We start from the raw sequence: 19,840 nt of genomic DNA on the forward strand, positions 1-19,840 counted from the left end.
ACCTTCTCCTACTCACCACCAAACATCCACTTAAGAGTAATGGTATTGGACTTCCCTTCCGTTGCCTAGGGAACGTCTCTTCTGGGCAGCAGATCTAACAGTGGAGCTAGTTCCAATGCCACTGTCACCTTCTCCCACTCACAATTAAACACCCACTTCGAAGAAACAATATTGGACCTCTCATTCCACTGACTAGGAAAATGATCATGGCAATCCCACTAACTTTGACTATAAATAAGCAAGGGAGATTCAGTTAAGGGGGTTGGCAATTCTGGAGAGGAGAGACTAAGGAAAGAAAGTGATTATCCTGGGAAAAAGAGTGAGAGTGAATTCGAGAGCATAGGGAACTTGGGTATTTGGGTTGCCGAGCATAGAACCACCCGTTGTAGGAAATTCGAAAGCCTACAATACAAATAGATTGTGAGCTCAAATAGATTTGAGGCCCAATAGTCATATTTGGGTGTGCACAATTATTATTATTATTATTATTATTATTATTATTATTTCTTCTTTTTGGGACTTTGGGCCTTTATGGTCATTTTTAACTTCATGAATTGGACATTTTTTTTGTTAAGGCCTATGGTCTTTTTTTACTTTTCATGGAATAAATTTTTTTGTCAAATTTTGGTTCTCAACACAGTACATCATTGGTTAAAATAAAAATAAAATTAAAATATATCTATTTTGAGATCTATCTCAACTAAAAATAAAAGTGTTGTAAAAATATTGTGAGAATTTGTAGTGTTTTTAAACTTTCCTAAATAGAAATGTGTATTTTATTTATTTATTTTTATTTCATGTTAGGAGTATGGTTTGCTTTATAGAAAAATATGAAGGACTTTTTTGGGAGGAGTCAAGGGGGGCAGGTGCACCCTCTAGCTTCGCTTCCGCCTAGATTCATTAATTGTCTTCCATCCCAAGACCCTGTTCCATTTTGTGGACAACCCTAACACAAATTTTAGGCATACTAATCCTAATACAAATTTTAGGCATACTAATCTGTCTTTTTTTGGGAGAAAAACTTGTAGAAATATTACTGAAGAAGAAATATATCACATAATTTTAAAGTACAAAAACTTGAAATTTAAACATTCGATTGATAACACAGTTATTGGTATTTTAATTTTATGAAAATTTTGCAAGTATAGAAGATATACAAATAAAATGTAATTTAATGGTAGATTTGTCAAAACTCACCTTCAATAAAAAGATATCGAGTGAAGTTGTAGCCAAAAACTATAATTAAGCTTGTAATCAAACTTTTTCTATAAAGAAATCCACAAAAGACACGGAGGGCTTACCTCCATATAAGATAAGATATGTTTCACCTTGTAGCCCTGAAACAAAAACACTGTAATATAAAGTTAAGGACTAGGGGTTCTCCTTCATTCTCGTTGCCAACATTTAGCTACAAGAAATTAATCGCAAAATCGACATTTTTTTTTTTTCACCAAATCATCTATGAACGAAAATGATGTACAAATCCCTATGCGTGTCTCATTTCTTTGGTTCCATAAAAGCCAACATGTTCTGCAGAAGATCTCTAAGTTTGGTATGCTCAGTTGGTTTAACATATATACATTTACATCAAAGTAAGGAAGATTGAAAGGTTTTAAGCATGATTTTTAAAACCGGAATGGTCAAAGAAATGAAAATAGGTCCAGTTCTCGGTTTTGGTCGACTGAATTGTTGGTTTTCCCTGTTCAACCGGTTGATCCGATCTGGTTTTAAAAACCAGTGGCTTTAAGTAGGCTTCACCCAACTCTCCATCTTAGGCTGTTATTTAATGCCATTTCCACTATGCTTTTTCAAGCAAAACTACCATTTCAAAAATGATGAAAGTCATAAAACATCTAGAGAAGATGAATTTGGAAAGTACTTGAGATTTGAAAACTCAGTCGAGAGTACGAGTAAGTTTTCTTCAATAATCGCCATAGTAGCACTGCAGTCAAATGTCTTACAGTTCAACATTTTAATACTAGTAGATATTTTCAATAAAAATAAAGTGGCATTGCCAAATTATTTATAGCAATTAGCAAAAGCCTAGGGGAGTCGCTGCCAAAAAAAGGACAGAGTGACAGACAGTTCTCACAATCAGCTCTGCCTATTAATATACCAACATTACCAAAACACCCACACACAGGCCACAGACAGCTGAGCTCGTGCCTATCCAAACAGTACGGGTAAAAGTAAAACCGTAAAAAGTAAAAGACAAACCAGTAGTATCTCAGTATCATTGTATCACCCATCCTACCCACATTGATTAACCAATAATAACATGCCACGTCATCGATTCAACAGTGATCACCATCCCATTCCCATGTAGCGCAGCAACAACAATACATGTACATGTAAAAAAAAAAAAAAAAGCACACACACACACATAAAGTTAATTGTAGGTTTTATATTTGTATATTTTTCGATTTTTGCTACAATCAATCAAACACTCTGAAAGCAAAAACAACAAAAGCAAACGCAGTGTCTGAGAATTTCAACTATCGATTCCCCTCATCATCGCCATTATGTGAAGAAGAGCAGATCCACACTCTCAACCTCGATTCGAAGAACCTCTTTGGTCTCTCTCTCTCTCTCTCTCTCTCGCTCGCAATAAACAAAACCTTAAAAAACAAAACAAAAACAGAAACAAACACACTGTAAGAAAATGAAACAAGAAAAAAATTGCTCCTTTTTTACTTACTTTCTTTCTTCAGTACTTTCTTCTCTATATATTATTTTTCCATTTCGTTTTGTCGATAGTGATTTCGAGGTGTTTGTTGTGTATTTAAAACCGTTCAACTTTTGAATCAAAAGTTTTTAATTTTGATTATTCAAAAGGACATTTCTGACCAATTTTTTTTTTTTCTTCGATCAACGATTCAGAGAATAAACGACAACAACGAAAAAAAAAAAAACCATGGCCGTGGTTGAAAATGGAGGGGTGGGGTCAAGCCGAAACTTCGAGACGCCATCACAGGAATCATCCAACGGTCACGATCAGCAGAACAACAACAACAACAACAAGCACACCCACGTGCGACTCAACCACAACCACAACCACCACATCATCAACGGTGATGGTGGTGGTGGTCCGATTGTGATGTCCCACCATGATCAGACGCTGTACATTACTCCCACATCGGCACAGCAGATCGGGGCCCACCGATCCAGCGGCGGAGGTGGTGACTCAGCGACTGTCTCCGCCGTAGAGAGCTACAATCGGGATATGAGAGAGCTACAAGAACTCTTCTCTAAGTTGAACCCTATGGCTGAAGAGTTTGTGCCTCCTTCGCTAGCTAATAACAACCAAGGCTTCAATTTGAATGCTGGGTTTTACCCTAACAACCTGGTAATGCAAAGCAACGGCAGAAATGGATTTGTTAATGGCAACACTGGCAGAAGGGTATGCTAATATGATTTATACTTATGTTTTATTCTGATTTTCTTCTTGATCCTTTTGTTTGGTGGCTGAGAAATTGAATGAAAACGATAGAAAAATTATAGCTTTGGTGAAAATTTTGGTTTTTTGAAGGGTTTATGAATTATGATTCTGGGTTTTAGTTTGTTTAAATTTTGCTTTTTTTTAGCTAATAAATGGGGATTTATGTGTTGCTGTTTCTTGGTGGGTGTTTGTGTTAGAAGAAGAATTTTAATCAAGGGAAACGGAGAATGAATGCCAGGACAAGTTTGGCTCAGCGAGAAGAGTCAATTAGGAGAACTGTGTATGTGTCTGACATTGATCAACAGGTATATAAAATCAAAACGTTCTTGGTTGCTATTATTATTTGACTTTGGTGGGTTATGTTTTGTGTGACTGGCTGTGTGTGGGACTGATGTGTTTGTTTATTTGGAGCATAGGTCACTGAAGAACAGCTTGCAGCTCTGTTTGTCAATTGTGGACAGGTAATGGATTTATTTTATTTTAATAAATGGTTTTCTGATGAGGTGCTTTAAATTTTGGTCTTGAACAAGTTCTATTTTTGTGTGAAGGTTGTTGACTGCCGTATATGTGGTGACCCCAATTCTGTACTTCGTTTTGCCTTTGTTGAGTTTACTGATGAAGGTAATTTGAAGTTGTGGTACATAGTTCAATAGTTTTTGGTAGTTGCAATGAAATATGATGGTTCCTCGATCAATTGCTCTGTTGGCTATGCAGAAGGTGCAAGGGCTGCTTTAAGTCTGGGGGGGACTATGCTTGGATTCTACCCTGTGAAGGTGCTGCCTTCTAAAACAGCTATTGCACCAGTTAACCCAACCTTTTTGCCTAGGGTGAGAGAGCCAAGCTATTATGACCATTGTATTCCTTGTTCTCTGCAGTATTTTGAATATGTGTTGATTTTTCATTGGTTCTTTGGATTTCAGACTGAAGATGAACGTGAGATGTGTGCGAGAACTATCTATTGTACAAATATTGACAAGAAGGTGACTTTTTTTAGTAGTTTATCATTGAATATGGTCCATGGTATGGCCTATAAAACCCTTATTACTTATTTATTTGGTTTGTTTTGTGCAGGTTACTCAAGCTGATGTCAAACTCTTTTTCGAATCAGTCTGTGGAGAGGTTCGAGATTATATTCTGAAACTTTTGTTTCTTCTCAATCTTTTGACTAACATTCGTAAGGAATGAACAAATGAGAATTTTTTTTTGAAGCAGGTTTATCGCTTGAGGCTACTTGGTGACTATCACCATTCCACTCGTATTGCCTTTGTTGAGTTTGTAATGGTAATTTCCATTTTCTCTTAATTCATGCATGCTGAATTGCTTTGTTTCCACATGTCTTTTTTTTTCCCCCTTTAAAGGGTTAAAAGATGTAAATCTAGGGAGCATAAGCAAAGTGTTTTCAAATAACCAGCTTTTGGAAGGGAAATTCTAGCAGCTAAGATTTAGTTCTAGGTCATCTAATGTAGGTCTAATCCTGTCAATTATTGGGGAAAAAAGGCTCTGGTGGATGATAAGGTTATGGATAGGGGTGTTAGCAGTGCGGTTTTGGGTTATTTTTAGCACCACACTTTGTGGTGTGATTTAGCTAAAATCATAATTGCACCGTACCTTATTTTTGCGGTCACATGTGCGGTGCGGTGTGGTGTGGTTTAGAGTTTAGCCAAACCATAACCACACCGCACCTCATTTTTGCGGTCACATGTGCGATGCTATGTATAAGATGCGGTTTGAAGTCGGTATATTTTTCAAATTTTGGGCATTTCCTACCCAGCCCAAAACTAATTTTTTCCTTTTTTTTTGGGCCAAGTTTTAAATTATTTAGCTAGTTTTTCTTTATTTTGGGTTGGCTTTTCTAGTCAACACTTGCTAGGGTTATCAAACTTTTTTTTTTTTGAAAACTAGGGTTATTAAACTATTAATAATATATTTAATATTAAAAGTGTGGTGCGGTTTATGCGGTTTTCTTATTATAAAACTGCAAACTGCACTGCACCATGCGGTGCGGTGTATTGTTACTTGCGGTGTGGTGCGGTTTTTGCGGTTTGTGCAGTTTATACAGTTTGGTGAACACCTCTAGTTATAGTATAGTCTCATTAGGAGGTTATATTGAGTTATAGTTATGCCCAACATAAAAAAAGAAGAGATTTTAATTTTATGTTGATGAGAAAACTGTCAGGTTTGTGCTTGATAATGTAAGGTGGCTACTCACTCATACCATTGACTCATTGGGCCACTTGGATTGATCTTGATTATATTGAGATTGGAGTGAGAGTACTACTTCCAACCCATTTAAAACTAATACAAATTATCTTACCCAGACTTATCTACTTAGATAAAAAAAGAGTGCGTTCAAACCATGTTTATGGGTCATTTTTATTGTTTATTCTGCAAGAATTTTACTGGTCATGAGGGTAGTTTTTATTTTAATGACTAAGCTTTGAGTCAATTGGGAATGCATTGAAAATTCTATCGTAAGGATTATTATTTTTTTATTGGCTACCAAGAATGACATTTATTGACTGCGTGTATTGCACGTCTCTTATTTATTGAGTGGAAAAATCAAGGTTGATCAGAAATTGTTGATTGACTAACTCTTTGTGCTGTGTATCCTATCAATGTGTTGTGCATGAGTCTGTAGTCCACAAGGGTCATGGTGATGATGTTATAAACAATCATATAAGTTTGAGGATATCCCTATAACTCTTAATTGAGATGATCTTAAGCTTAAGTGTTATCCTGTTGTTGGATGGATAGATTGTTCTCCTAGAGTTAGGATGATAAGATCTTTTATTTAAGTCACTGCTTTCCCTTTCCCAGATTTGCATTGTATGGTTATCTACTTATACTTTTTGTATATCTGCTGCTTAGATTTTAAAATGTATGACTTCCCTTTGTATTTTTGGAGGAATTTTTTGTTCGAATTTGTGTCAAGATTCTAAAAGGTGGATGTGGGGATGTTTTCATATGATTGTTTGCCCCATATATTCTTGTGATAACATGATTAGCTTTAAGCTGTCAGATGATAATCATTATCTTGAATTTTTTTAGGGTTAGTACAAATGTAATTACATGTTCTAGGTCAACAGTGGTGCATAAATTTAGACTAAGGGGAGTAATCAGATTTGATACTTGGGAGGATTGTTGATAAAAAACTGGCTGCATGTTCGTCCCAAATGATTTTATTTATTTATTTTAAAATCCGATATGGCCGGGATGTTCTGGCCATTCCAGTCAATTTTGGCCAAAATTTTCATTTCGGCCGGTTTCAGATTTTGGCTTAAAAAAAAAAGAAAAAAGAAAAAAAAATGCAAACCCATCAAACTCACGTTGCCAGTCGTTCTTTGCCTTAATGAACCCAGCCCACTTCTTTTTCTTTTATTTATTTATTTTCCTTCTTCTCTGTTTCGTATCTACTGGGTGACTGGTATTTGCTCTTTATTTTCTGTCCTCTAGAGTCTAGTCTTATCTTATTAGTTGTCATCCTTTATTGTTTTCAAGTTTCAACGTTTCACTTTTGCTTCCTCTAGTGTGAGCCACGTAATTGGTTTTGGAAATCACAAAGGAAAGTTAAAAAAAAGAAGTCTACGATAAGTGTCAGACACTCGGACTTATTAACTTTATTTCTTCAAAATAAGTTTTTATCTGTCAGGTGATTGAAAAAAAACATGTTGATTGCTTTTTTTTTTTGTGGATAAGTTGTACTGTTGATAAAAATGTTGATTTCTTTTCTTTTTTTGATAAGTAAAAAATATCTTGATTGCTTTTTTTTTTGGGTTAAGTTGTACTATTGATTGAAAAATATATGTTGATTACTTTTTTCTTTTGTTGATTTATTATGTAATGGTTATGTATTCGCTTTATTGTCTACTATTGCTCATAAATTGACATATGTTTACCATTATATGAAAAAAATGCTTAGCAATATATAGAAAATAAAAATAAAAATATATTTAATAATTAATTAATAATTGTATCTTGCCACACTTGTCTTATATTTTCAAAAATTGCAGCGTTGCCGCACCGCACCGCGATCCGTGCGGGTGCTTCCTAGATAAAAAATAATTGGTGCTATCAGTAGGCCTGTCCACTGGTTGGTTTGGGTCGGGTTTGTGCCCAAACCGGAACCGACCTGATCACTTCGGCTCTCCTAAACATGGACCTGCCGCCGACCCGCTGAAGGCAGCGGTTCGGGTGGTTGGATGTCATCGGTTTCCAGTTGGGTATTGTTCGGTTTCAGATTGTGTGAACTCAGACCGGGTAAGCACTCCAATTGGCGGAGAACAAAAATTTCAATGTGTTTTCCGGTCAGGTCGGTTGAAAATTGGTTTTTCTTGCTCAAACCCGTCAACCGACCTGCCGGTCTCGGGTTTTGGGGCGGAGACCCACTGTCACCGGCGTTGGGTCTGCCGGTTTTCCGGCCGGGTCAGCCGGGTTGGGCGGGTTCCGGGTCTGGTTGGACAACCCTAGCTATCAGTCCAGAATTGAGGTAGGCTGAAGGTAAAATGTAATGCTGTGTCAAGAATTAAGGTGGTTTGTCAAGGATAACATTTATCAATGGTGTATTGTACATACCTCATTTATTTTTTGAGTGGTAAAATCAAGTTAGAACAGAAATGGTTGATTAACTGATTTTTTGTGCTGTGAATCAGTCCGTAGTCCATAAGGGTTACGGTGATTTTATCAACAATAATATAAATTTCTCTCTAACTCTTAATTGAAATGATCTTATTTTATGGAATTATCATGCTGTAGGATGGATAGGTTGTTCTCCTAGAGTTAGGATGGTAAGCTCTTTTATTTAAGTCACCATTTCCCTTTCCCAGATTTGCATCGTATGTTTTCCTACTTATACTTTTTATATCTGCTGATTTTAAAAAGTATGGCTGTCCTTTGAATACTTGGATAAGAAATGAATTATTCTATAGTATATAAGTTTATTTATGATATGTATGACAAAGTTGTAATTAGCGTGAGAACAAGTACAAGTAGTCATACTTATAAAAAAAAAGTACAAGTAGAGTCATCACAAGTGAGTTTACTTTACTATAACTCTAGGTTCACATCAAGGATCGTTTTAAGTCCACATATTTTTGCACTAGCAATGGGTGAGCTCACTTAATCAATTTAGGAGCATGTCCCCCCTTGTTGTATGCTTTTGGTAGATAATATAGTATTAGTGGATGAAACTAGATATGAAGTTAATGTCAAGTTAGAAATTTTTTGAAATGCTTTAGAACTAAAGGTTTTTAGCTAAGTAGGACTAAAAAAAAGCGAATGAAATGTAAGTTTAGCAAAGTAGAAATAAAGATAAATGAGCTGAAAGACTTGATAGTCAAGAGATACCAAAAACCTAGAGCTTTTGATATATTGGATCAATAATTCATAATGATGAAGATTTAAGAGGATGTCATGTGAACAATAGGACAAGAGTAGGGTGGAAGGTGGATCAAGTGGAGAAGTGCATCGGGAGTGTGATCATAGAATATATCTAAATTAAAGGGAACATTTATAACTAAATGTTAGATTGTTAGGAAGCAACTTATTTATAAAGGGTGTAGCTAAAATGAGAAAGTTAAGATGGATAAGTGAAAATAGAAGAAAAGATAGGATTCAATATGAGGAAATTTGCTTAAAGATGGGGGGTAGCCCTTATTGACGAAGCATAGGAGACCGCTTGAAATGGTTTGGTCATATTAAGAGGAGAGTTGATTCAAGTTGAGAGTGAAAAAAGGTATAGAAAGACCAAAAATTATAAAAGTAACAGAAAAGTACATGTCAATTAAGTAATAGAGAATGTAATTTTGAATAAAATAAAATGACAAAAAAGAATACACGTGGGTGACCCTAACTAGTCTATCGAGAATCCATACTTTACCCCATAATTTGGGATTAAGGTTTGGTTGTATGGCTTCCCTTTGTATTGTTGGAGGATTATTCTAATTGGGCCAAGAGCCTTGTAACTCAACTGGCACCTCCTTGTGTTTCTAACAGAGATGTCTATGGTTCAAATCTTCCCTCCCCATTGTAATTGTAGAATTATAAAAAAGAGAATTATTCTAATTGGTGTCAAGATTCTAAAGGATGTTGTGGAGATGTTTTCCTTAGGCTACTCTCTGTACATTTTTCCTTGTACATGAAGCAGGTTACTTATCAAAAAATAAAAAAGTACTGTTTGTACCCATAATCTATTCTTGCCATAACACAATTAGCAACAAGCTGTCAGATGATAAATATTTATTTTTGAAGGGTTAGTACAAATGTTACTACCGTTCTTTCACCCTCCCCCCAAATACGTGCACACGGAATAGTGTATCAGCTATCTCAATGAGTATTTGAGTATAAAAGGAAAATTTAATATTTGCTTGATTCACAGTAGGGTGATACTATGGGTTGGTTTAGGCCAAGTCATGCTTTAGTGGGTCGTATAAATGATATGTGCTCTAGGCCAATTACAGTGGTTAATAAATTCAGACCAAGATAAAGAGTAATCTGATTTGAGACTTTGGCGGATATTTTATAAAAGTTAATGGGTGCTATTAGTTCAGCATTGAGGAAGACTGGAGGTAAAATGTAATGTTATGTGCGAGAAAAAAATTTGTCCTACTTATGCACTGTGTTTCATTAATGAGTTGGCAAGATGTGAGCCACCTTAGCTACCGTAGGTTTCAACAGCTTGCATATTCTCTGCCTTGCTTTTTTTTTTTTTTTTTTTTTCATACTTGGTTCTCTAAAACATTACTACCTAAGTGATGCACAATTTGGATGGCAGGGTCCCTATTGTGATGCAGTTTATGCACCATGTTTCTTTTAAAATCATGTATTTTTTCTGTATAATGACTTTATTCTAAAGCCAGAAACACCATATTTCTAAACTTGAAGAACATCCTTATTCACCACATTATTTGTTGTTGTGTTAACAATAACAACAACCTAGCCTTAGTTCCAAATTATTGGGGCCGACAACCCATCCATAGCAGTGTGACTAAATCTTACGTAGGCCTTCAATCTATTGCAACCCACCTTGTGGCTTGGGCCTTACCATGAAGAAAATATATGACACTAAGGACATACACATGTGGTGTTCTTAACCTCTTAACCTGGATTATAAAATGTTGTTATGATATTAATGAGGCAAACATAATTTATTGTGCCCCAATTTGAAAAGGCCAAATGCCTTAAGGAAAAAAGTTGTGAAAATCGTACTGTTTAGGCTGGTAGGATCAAAAAAGTTTGTACTGTTGACCAAATTGGCGCAGTGAAGCTCCTTTAGACATAATAGTTCAAACAACATGGGTATCAGCCTGTATCAACCGTTCCAAACTGAAGCTCCTTTATTTTTAGTTTATTTAAATATTTATTATTTTTAATTTTATTTTAAAATTTTTAAAAATACAAATCTTGCAATACTGTCATTAGCTTTGATTTCTTCATTGTTGGTGTTAGCTTCTCCTCCGGCACCTTCTTCTTTGGATTGGCACCACTTTCGCAGCTCCTTTCATCCCTCCATGATTCTTCTTTTCTTGATTGGTCGTGTTGTGTCAGACTTAGACTTAGGCCCATGTCATTGGTAAGAGAAGTGGTAAGTCATGTGGTGTTATAAGGCACCACATGTGTTTGTCTTTGTTTTTTTCTTTTCAAATTAGCACCTGTGTCAAAGCTCAAGGAGTGCAACTGCAATCTTTTATTGTTCAATTTTTTTTTCCTTTGATCAGATTTTGGTCAACATAAAGAGTTTGTTATACACACACACGCGAGCCATGTATATTTATTTGAATTTATGATATATTATGTATAGCAGTAATTTCGAAATGGTGTGTAGGTACTGTTGGTACCAAAATAATTCATTTTCCTGGCCAAGATGAAAGGGCCTCATGTATGGTATTGATAAGTTCACTTAAGATGATTGTCTTGGGAAATGAGAGTAGGGCTTGGACTGTATAAATGTTCAATTTTATAGTGGAGGAATTGGGGCTGAAGGTTGCTTTATAATACCTTTTCAGTAGGTTGTAGTATGTTTACCAAGGACGCCATCCACAATTTTGTTAGTCTTTTTTTTTTTTTCAATTGAAGTCTTAAGTGTTTACTTCTTAGAATAAATAGAAGATTTGTTTAACTTCAGAAAGATATTGTTTGTAAGCTTTTGTCTCCATTCCTTTTTTGGTTTTTTAAAGTGCCCAATGTTCATAGCAATTTTTCTAATCTTTGTTAGAGGGATATATGATATTTAGAGGTTTTTAGCTTTGTGTAAACCAGTTGAAGACTTCCAATTATACTACCTCTCTAGAAGTGAGATACTACTATGTGCCACTTTTGAAAGTCTGAAAATTTCAATAAAATTAAAACTGGAAATCAATTTATATTTTGTACGAGTGTTAATATTAGTTACAAGGAAGCTATGTACTAAGCTGTGCTGACTTAGCTTGCAGACAGGGCTAACAGTTTTCTTTGATAACATGGGACTTGTTTTTAAGTTGGTTGTCTTAGCTCTGGTTCTTTTTGGACAAATAGTAGTGGAAAGGGTTGATTATGCAGAACTTTGCTTTATTTTTAGTCTGGTTCAATCAAAACCCAGAAAAGTGATTATATGTTCCTACTAATTGCTGAGCTCGTACTAATTGAATTGCACTCTGGCCATAAATGAGTAATGATTTTCTTTTTGGTGTTCCCTTTTACTCTTGGATAATATTTTTGCCCATACTTTTTGGACCAATGGTACCCCAAAGGGGTAGCACAATCTGGAGACTGCTACTCTTAAAGTGGAGGTCACTAGTTTATTACATTTCCCTTCCAATTGGGATCTAAAATCTATAGAAAAGGGAGAAAATGGCATCTCCCCTTTGCATGAACAAGGGGTGGATCATGAATAGTGAGGTCAGAGGTTTAATCCCATTCAGAGTGTGAGTTATATTTAAAATGGGTGATTACGCAATCCGATCCCACTTAAAGTGGTGTCCTGGGGGTTATATTTACCTCAAATAAAATAAGGTTGAACAGTTTTGAAGTGAAAATGTAGTTGCATTTTGGCATATTAGATTAATAATGATTTAATATTTGACTAGAATGGAAGGATTTGAAGTGGGTTGGATCATATGCACAAGTCATATTGTTTGCAGTTTTCCTGATTGTTTTTCATGTACATGATCCCCTAGAATCTTCTTCAACATCTTTTTTGTGGTTTGAGAGAGCTGATTCAGGATCTGCTGCTTGCCTTGTAAGGCTTGTAGTGCAAGTGACCATAAAATTGATTATCTAATTGGGGTTTTATCACATGTAATATCTAGTCTCAATTTTCCTTGACCTCTGTATGCTGCAATGTATTGAGATGTGACGGGAATATATATTTCTTCCTTCAGGCTGAAAGTGCAATTGCTGCTCTCAACTGTAGCGGCGTGGTTCTAGGTTCATTGCCGATTAGGTTGGACTGCTGGCTCCTTCATTTCCCATCCTGAATTTACTTTTAGAGAATTTTTTGTATCGTACCTTTTGCTTTGTTTATCTAATTGATTTTTGGTGTTGTGTATGATCAGGGTTAGCCCATCAAAGACACCTGTGCGCCCTCGTGCTCCTCGTCTTCCCATGCATTAAATCAATCATCTTTGGCATCTGAGAATGATTTACCGTTCCAGTTTAAATATATTTAAATACACACACACACCATGTAAAGATTTCCATCTCTGGTGTTCTGTTTAATACATATACTTGTCCACTGCTTCCATGCTATGAGATCTTTTGTTATCATAGGGTTTATATTTTGTTTATCGTAGCATATATAGAGTTGGATAGAATCTCCGAGGCTTTAAAAGATGTCATGTATTTGCTCGTTAATATGGATTTGGATTTTCCGTAGATTAAGCAATGCTGAGAAGTTTATGACTCATGAAAGTCTTTTTGTGACACTAATGAAGTGGTACCTTCTTTTTTTTTTTTTTTTTTCATAGTTATTGAAGATATATATTTCAAAGATAGCTTGCCAGTCACATGGTTGGCTTGGTGTGCAAACAAACACACGCTAACACATTAGTCTATGAGTTTATTTTGATTTTACACAAGGTGATTCTCATTCGGTACTCTCTCTCTCTCTCTCTCTCTCTCTCTCTCATTGTTGTTTGAGAATCCTTGTCATACTGCATTATGTTGCTTTAAACCTATCTTGTGCTGCTCATTTATTAGAATGGTATGCCTGTTGTAACTAGCTGTCAATTGTCTCTTCAGGACATATTGATTTGCCAAATTGGAGTAATTAGGATGTTGTGGGAACACTCTGTGCAATTAAACCAATTTTTGGATAGCTTATTTAGCTTAAAAGTTAAGGATAAAGTAGTGTTTCTACTTATGAAATGAAGAGGTTTTAAGAAGCTGTACCTAGTCAAATGAGTAAGAAAATAAGTTTAGCCAAGCATAGGCTATTAAAATAAAGCGGAGTACTATTGATAATACATTAAGGTCTATTCAAGCTAGTAGTCTTCTTCGCACAAAAAAAAAATAAAGTAGTAGTCTAGAATGTGTAGGCACGATTTCGAAATCTGTCCGCAAGCGTATAACTCTGTTTCAAGAGGAGTTTAGCTTATTGCTCTTTATCCATGGCGTGTAGGGATTCTAAGGAAGGCTTAAAGGTGTAGCAGGCATCTCACTGATTTGCCATCTATAAGCAACTGAAATGCTTCGTTTATCTTCTCAAATGGAAGCTCATGTGTGATGAACTCTTCTAAATTCACCACCTGAAATTGACCCCATAGCACAAACGTTAAGATTAATGTTATAATCATAAAAAAAATTATGAAGCATTAACAATCATAGACCACAAAGAGCTACTGACCCCTTGCATGCACTCTTTGGCAAAATTAGGCAGCTGGGTCTTCCCTTTGAAACCTCCGAAGACTGTTGCGATTATTACGCGACCAGTAAACAACTCCATTGGATGAAGGGGAAGCATTTTCGGGCTTGTATGAATCCCCAATATCACAGTCAATCCCCAGCCCTGCTCATTCAATGGCCAATATTTGCTTAGTGAAAGAATTTTATTAACTTAGGGATACACATTTTTTTCAAGATTCTTTTTCACTGAGTTGATATGATTGGTATAAAAAAAAAAGTGGTATTTTTTAATTATATTTTTAAAATTTATATAAGTAGTCCTAGATTGAGATATTTTGAATAAACTATGAATTGATAGTATTGTAATGAAACTTGAGAATGGTGGATTTAAGACGTTTTTCAAGTTCATCAAATCCACCACTTGAGAGTTGCGGAGGGGACAAAAACAAAAAGTAGTGTACGTTGACAACTTTTGAACAAGTTGTTAATATAAAAAGTTTGACTTTCTTCTAATACTTTTACTTTTAGACACTAAAAACGACACGATCTTAATACGTATACTGAAATGGACATGCGTCTCATTTTGTACATTGAACTTCAGGAAAAAAAGAAAAAGAAAAAGTGTGAGCATTGCTAAAAGACAAATTGAAAAGGAGATCCAAATTAAACGGTACAAATGGAATGGTGATAAGTTCTGTGTTTTGGTCAAACAATTGAGTGGAATAAAACAAAAAGGAAGTTCAATAAAAGGCACCTCATGTGTAGCTAAGAAGGCCTCCCGTAAAACCTCCGAGATTCCTGCACACTCGAAGCTGTAGTCAACGCCTCCACCTGTCATTTCCCTTATACACTGCGACCACAACCAAGCATTCTCATTTTTTTTATTTTTATTGAACATCTCGTACTCTTTTGTTGGTTCGTTTTTGGATGGTGATGAAGTACAAGTTTGTGGTCTTGAAATCTACACTTAACTTAAGAAAAAGTTAAAGAGAGATAATTTAGTTTGTGATTATAGTACGTAATTCACTAACCTCATGAACTGGCTTCTCAAAATCCCTTGGATTTATAGTGTCTGTGATTCCCATGGCTCGCCCTATATATCACATGCACACACAACGTAAACTACAAATTTGTGGGGATGAAACTTTCCACGATTAGTCGATTATTATGATAAACATGTACACCCACCCTCATCATTATTTGTACAATTAAGCACAAAACATAGAGCAATCAGCAAATCACTTCGTGAATAACAAAGTAGTGAGATACAAACTATGTTTTGTACCAAGAAAGCATTTAAGTTAGTAAGTACCTTTGATGAATTTGTTGGGGTTGATATCAACACCAATTATTTTTGTTGCTCCTCGTGCTCGTGCTCCTTCAGCAACCTACACCATATTTTCAATTGTATTAGTTTTAGGATTTTGTTAATGAGTTTCATAAAAATTGACATGCACTTAATATCTAATTATTAGATGCTCGTTTATATATTTAAGATATAAAATCAAATTTTTCATAAATTAATATTATAAAAATAAAATAAAATGATGATTGTATGGGCAGATGCAATTATAGCTAGAAATAAAGAACTTGTTTTTTGGACAGCAATGGAGGAGTGTCTTTTAGTAAAATGTGCCTCATTAAGTGGAAAATTATTATTCATCTAATAATGCAATTTTGATTCATATTAAAATGTAACTTACTCCCATTAAAAAAAAAAAAAAAAGTAACTTACAGCGAGTCCCACGGCACCTAAACCAAAAATTGCCACGGTTGACCCAGCCTTAACATTGGCAATGTTCCATGCTGCTCCAACTCCTTGATCAAGTTCCAAGAATTTCGCATGTCAAAACAAATCACAGCAGAAGTGAGAGATTTCAAACTTCTGGTTTGTAAGCCTAATTGCAGACTATATATATACATATTACTGAATAATATTTAGGGTTAGTTTGGTTGGAAGGGGTGGAAAAGTAAGAGGATAGAAAATGGTGAAAGAATGGAAAAATGAGAGTATAGAAAAGATTTTAATTTTTTTCATTTTTGTTTAGTTGGGAGTGGAAAAATGGAGGAATGGAAAAAATGAGTTTGTATAAATTTACGTGTATGCCCTTATAAAAAAATGATGCTCAATTAAAACAAAAAAAAGTGATAAAAAAAAATCAATCACCTAAATTTAATAAAAAATAAAAATCATGTCCATAAAAAAAATCACAGCTAAACAAAAAAAAAAAAAACACAACAGAAAAAAAAAAAAAATACTGGACAAGCCTGCCCAGTAAATCAAAAGAAAAAAGAAAAGAAAAGAAGAAGAATAAGAAGAGGCAGGCAACGCCTGCCCAGTAAATCAAAAGAAAAAAGAACAAAAAGAAAGAGAGAAAAGAAGAAGAGGCAGGCAACGTCAGAAGAAAAAAAAAAAAAAAAAAAGCAGCAACATACGTCCAGTGGAAAAAAAGAAAAGAAAGGAAAAAAAAGAAAGAGACAGCAACGGGGATGAATTTATTGCACATGACATTTTCGTCAAAAAATGATGCATAATTTTTCACTTACATTTTCTTTCTATTTTGTAGAGAAATTTTTTTGGTAGGTCCAGAGAGAAAATACCTGAGTTCTACCATATATTTTTCTTCCACTCCACCCAATTAAACACATTCAAAAAATTTTCTTTTCTATTTTCTCTCCAAAATTTTCCATCTATCATATTTCACATCTAAACAAACACATCCTTAGATTACCAAAGTTTCGAATAATTACTTGTAATTTAATTTTTGAGGAGATACAATTTTTTTTACTTATAATGAATAGTACTAATGTGAATATTTTAATAGTGACAAGAAATTTTAAATTCTTTTACACTATTAAAACTTGTGAGATTTAACTTTTTGTGAAACATGGATATACATCCATGTGATATTAATTCTCTTCAACTTTTTTACTTTTTCTTTATGTGAGATTTTTACTCACATATGTATATTTAGCATTATTATAAAAACGTATTTTCTTTATTATTTAACTTTTTTATTTTTTCTTTACCTAAAGTTTTCACACATATTTATACCTAGTATTACTATATGAAGATTTAATTTCTTTATTCATTTAAAGTTGCACAAAACGTCTTTTTTTTTTTTTAAATTTTTAAATATATATTTTTAACTTTTTAAAATTTTTTTTTTCTTTAACATAAAATTTTCACTTACATACGTATACCTGGTATTATTGTACGAAGATTTAATTTCTTTATTAATTTAAAGCTGCACATAACGTCATGTTGTTTTAAATAGAGATAACTTGATTTTATTATGAAACTTTTTATATTTATTTATTAGTATGTACGTATAGCACAGAGCCATATATAATATCGGACACTTATATTATTCTTAATTATTATTCATAAAATAAGATTTAAAAAGAGGTGATATCGTATGTATCTTGACATTGGAATTGGAGACAAATTAATGATTATCATAAATGGGAAGATCCTCGCGTCTCATAAAAGGCACGTGGCAAGTATTATACAAAGCCACCACACATAAACACACACATGACACATAGTTCTTACCCGTAGAAACACCACAGCTTAGCAATGTCATCGTTTTGAGAGAAGCATCAGGGTCAATCTTGACGACGCAAGCAGACTCAACCACTGTGTACTCACAGAAAGTTGAGGTGTTGAGAAAATGGAAGATGGGTTTTCCTTCTTTACACGAAAACCTACTCTTGCCATCGTTGACCATCACAGTCATGAACGGGTTTACTCCAGCTCTCTCACACATGTTAGTTTTCTCACACTTGCAGTATGGGCAATCCCCACACTCTCCGTTGAAAATTGGAACAACATGGTCCCCTTCTTTTATGTCCATTACACCTTCACCTACGCTCTCAACAATCCTGCAACCAAAGATTATTGTGTCCAAAAGAGTTGGTCTAGTTGTACATGTCCATAAGTTGACTAGATGCAAACTCAGATCACATGCTTTGATAGATATTATAATAAATTATCACTTATTCTTAAAACCTTAAGTTGTTAAGAGATGAATTTAATAATTTACCCATTATTCAAATAAAAATCCTCTTTTCAATCTAGTATGTATAACATGTCAAATATATATATTAAATGCAAATTTTGTTTACTTTATAAGAAAATAAAAAGTCATGTATATGCTAGTTACCATTGATAAAACTTGAATAATAAAACTGGACAGTGGATTTTTATTTTCCTTATTTTAACATAATGATAAAACACAGGAGGCTAGATAGGCAATAAGTTTTCAAAGTTATTTCTTATACAATGAATATGGATAATATATAGCATGTTGATATATTGTTGAAGCCATGAGATCATGGTTTCTTACCCGGAAGCTTCATGGCCAAGAATTCGAGGGTACGCTCTCTGAGCTTCATTCTTCAACAAATACATAACAAGGTTTGTGCCAAAAGTCAGGCAGAATTAATCTAAATTGGTTTATTCAAATTATATTATAGATAAAGTTTTTGAATGCTAGTTTGACATGTATATATATAATACATACCTCGCCTTGCCAAGCGCTGAGATCTGTATGACATATTGAAGTAAAGAGGATCTTGATCCGAACCTCCATTTTCTGAGGGGGATCCACTTTCACTTCTTCTATCACAAATGGCTCACCCGGACCCCATGTAATAGCAGCTTCAAACCCCACCATACGAAATGAAAATGAACACTATTATAAATCAATAATGATTGTACAAAGAGAAAGAGAGAACTTATATATAATAGCCGAACCTCTTACCTTTGCAAGTGATGACCTTCCTCGTTGTCTCACTTGGCTTGCGCAAACCATTTTCCATCTTTCTCTCAATGTTAGCTTATATTGCTGATCACCAGCTTGCACAGGAATTTGTATTGTATGATGCTTCTTCTGGCTCTTTGTTTTGCTTATTAATTTGTTCCTTGAATTCTCTTGTGGCACCAACACCACTCTCCCTGATTCAGATTTTATAATTAATACCAAGAAATGAATCCACTAGGCTACCAGAGAGACAGTCAAGCTTATGAATTACATACCAATAGGGGCAATATTGACCGATATGATTTAAAGATTAATATATATATAATTAATAATTAAGGTAAGCGCTGCAAGAAGCTTTCGGTGACATATGGCATGGGAGGGGGCAGTAGAGTAGGCCTAATATTAAATTTATTTCTAAAGGCATAAAAAATTTTAAAATAATATAATTTTTTGTCAACCTTAATTTTTTTCTAAATGTGAAATTTAATAATTACCTTATTTATTAATAAACATTTATTATATTAACTAACGGGTAACCTATACATATACATGAATGCATTTAAAATTAACCGAAATTTTTATCATAAAAATATAAATAATTAGTCAAATTAAAAAAAAGAGTAAATTTAAGTAGTCACATGTTATAATTCTTACATAAATTTAATACTACTTATGATCATTTTGTTTTTTAATTTTTAATATGATAGAACGTGTGGTGATCTTTGTTGTGTGGTAATTTTTATTGAGTATATGTGATTGTGTGGTGATCTTTGTTGTGTGGTAATTTTTATTAAGTATATGTGATTGGTTTTTTTTTTTT

General features: G+C 34.3%; 2 protein-coding genes across 4 annotated transcripts; one reads left to right on the forward strand and one right to left on the reverse strand.

Annotated features, from left to right (window-relative positions):
• Positions 1-2,332: 2,332 nt before the first annotated feature.
• Positions 2,333-13,339, forward strand: LOC142641289 (polyadenylate-binding protein-interacting protein 11). Of its 3 annotated transcripts, none has more exons than XM_075815707.1 (11): positions 2,333-2,575; positions 2,881-3,400; positions 3,640-3,744; positions 3,856-3,900; positions 3,988-4,060; positions 4,154-4,266; positions 4,360-4,419; positions 4,511-4,558; positions 4,652-4,720; positions 12,793-12,854; positions 12,967-13,339. In XM_075815707.1, exons 2-11 carry the CDS (start codon positions 2,915-2,917, stop codon positions 13,022-13,024), a joined length of 1,119 nt encoding a protein of 372 aa, XP_075671822.1. In that variant the 5' UTR covers positions 2,333-2,575; positions 2,881-2,914; the 3' UTR covers positions 13,025-13,339. The 3 variants fall into 3 exon arrangements, with proteins under 3 accessions (XP_075671822.1, XP_075671809.1, XP_075671815.1); XM_075815694.1 differs by having other exon boundaries at positions 2,416-2,575; positions 3,637-3,744; XM_075815700.1 differs by having other exon boundaries at positions 2,524-2,654; positions 3,637-3,744.
• A 475-nt stretch (positions 13,340-13,814) lies between these two features.
• Positions 13,815-19,253, reverse strand: LOC142621674 (alcohol dehydrogenase-like 4). Its single transcript, XM_075795002.1, has 10 exons — positions 19,021-19,253; positions 18,781-18,917; positions 18,604-18,653; positions 17,811-18,139; positions 15,990-16,072; positions 15,567-15,642; positions 15,286-15,347; positions 15,009-15,104; positions 14,256-14,417; positions 13,815-14,157 (listed from the first exon to the last, which is right to left on the reverse strand). The coding sequence occupies exons 1-10, from the start codon at positions 19,076-19,078 to the stop codon at positions 14,047-14,049; spliced, it is 1,164 nt and encodes a 387-aa protein (XP_075651117.1). The 5' UTR covers positions 19,079-19,253; the 3' UTR covers positions 13,815-14,046.
• Between the last annotated feature and the right edge of the window lie 587 nt (positions 19,254-19,840).

This window comes from Castanea sativa, chromosome 1, assembly GCF_040712315.1.
Source record: "Castanea sativa cultivar Marrone di Chiusa Pesio chromosome 1, ASM4071231v1".
Lineage (NCBI taxonomy): Eukaryota > Viridiplantae > Streptophyta > Magnoliopsida > Fagales > Fagaceae > Castanea > Castanea sativa.

Excerpts from the sequence above, each read along its gene's own strand:
- LOC142641289 (XM_075815694.1), top strand. The coding sequence starts at position 2,915 with ATGGCCGTGGTTGAAAATGGAGGGGTGGGGTCAAGCCGAAACTTCGAG. Across the intron at positions 4,061-4,153 it reads TGTTGAGTTTACTGATGAAG|AAGGTGCAAGGGCTGCTTTA; the intron begins GTAATTTGAAGT and ends TTGGCTATGCAG. Across the intron at positions 4,559-4,651 it reads TCGAATCAGTCTGTGGAGAG|GTTTATCGCTTGAGGCTACT; the intron begins GTTCGAGATTAT and ends TTTTTGAAGCAG.
- LOC142621674 (XM_075795002.1), bottom strand. The coding sequence starts at position 19,078 with ATGGAAAATGGTTTGCGCAAGCCAAGTGAGACAACGAGGAAGGTCATC. Across the intron at positions 15,643-15,989 it reads TAGGTGCCGTGGGACTCGCT|GTTGCTGAAGGAGCACGAGC; the intron begins GTAAGTTACTTT and ends AATATGGTGTAG. Across the intron at positions 15,105-15,285 it reads TTGAGAAGCCAGTTCATGAG|TGTATAAGGGAAATGACAGG; the intron begins GTTAGTGAATTA and ends TTGTGGTCGCAG.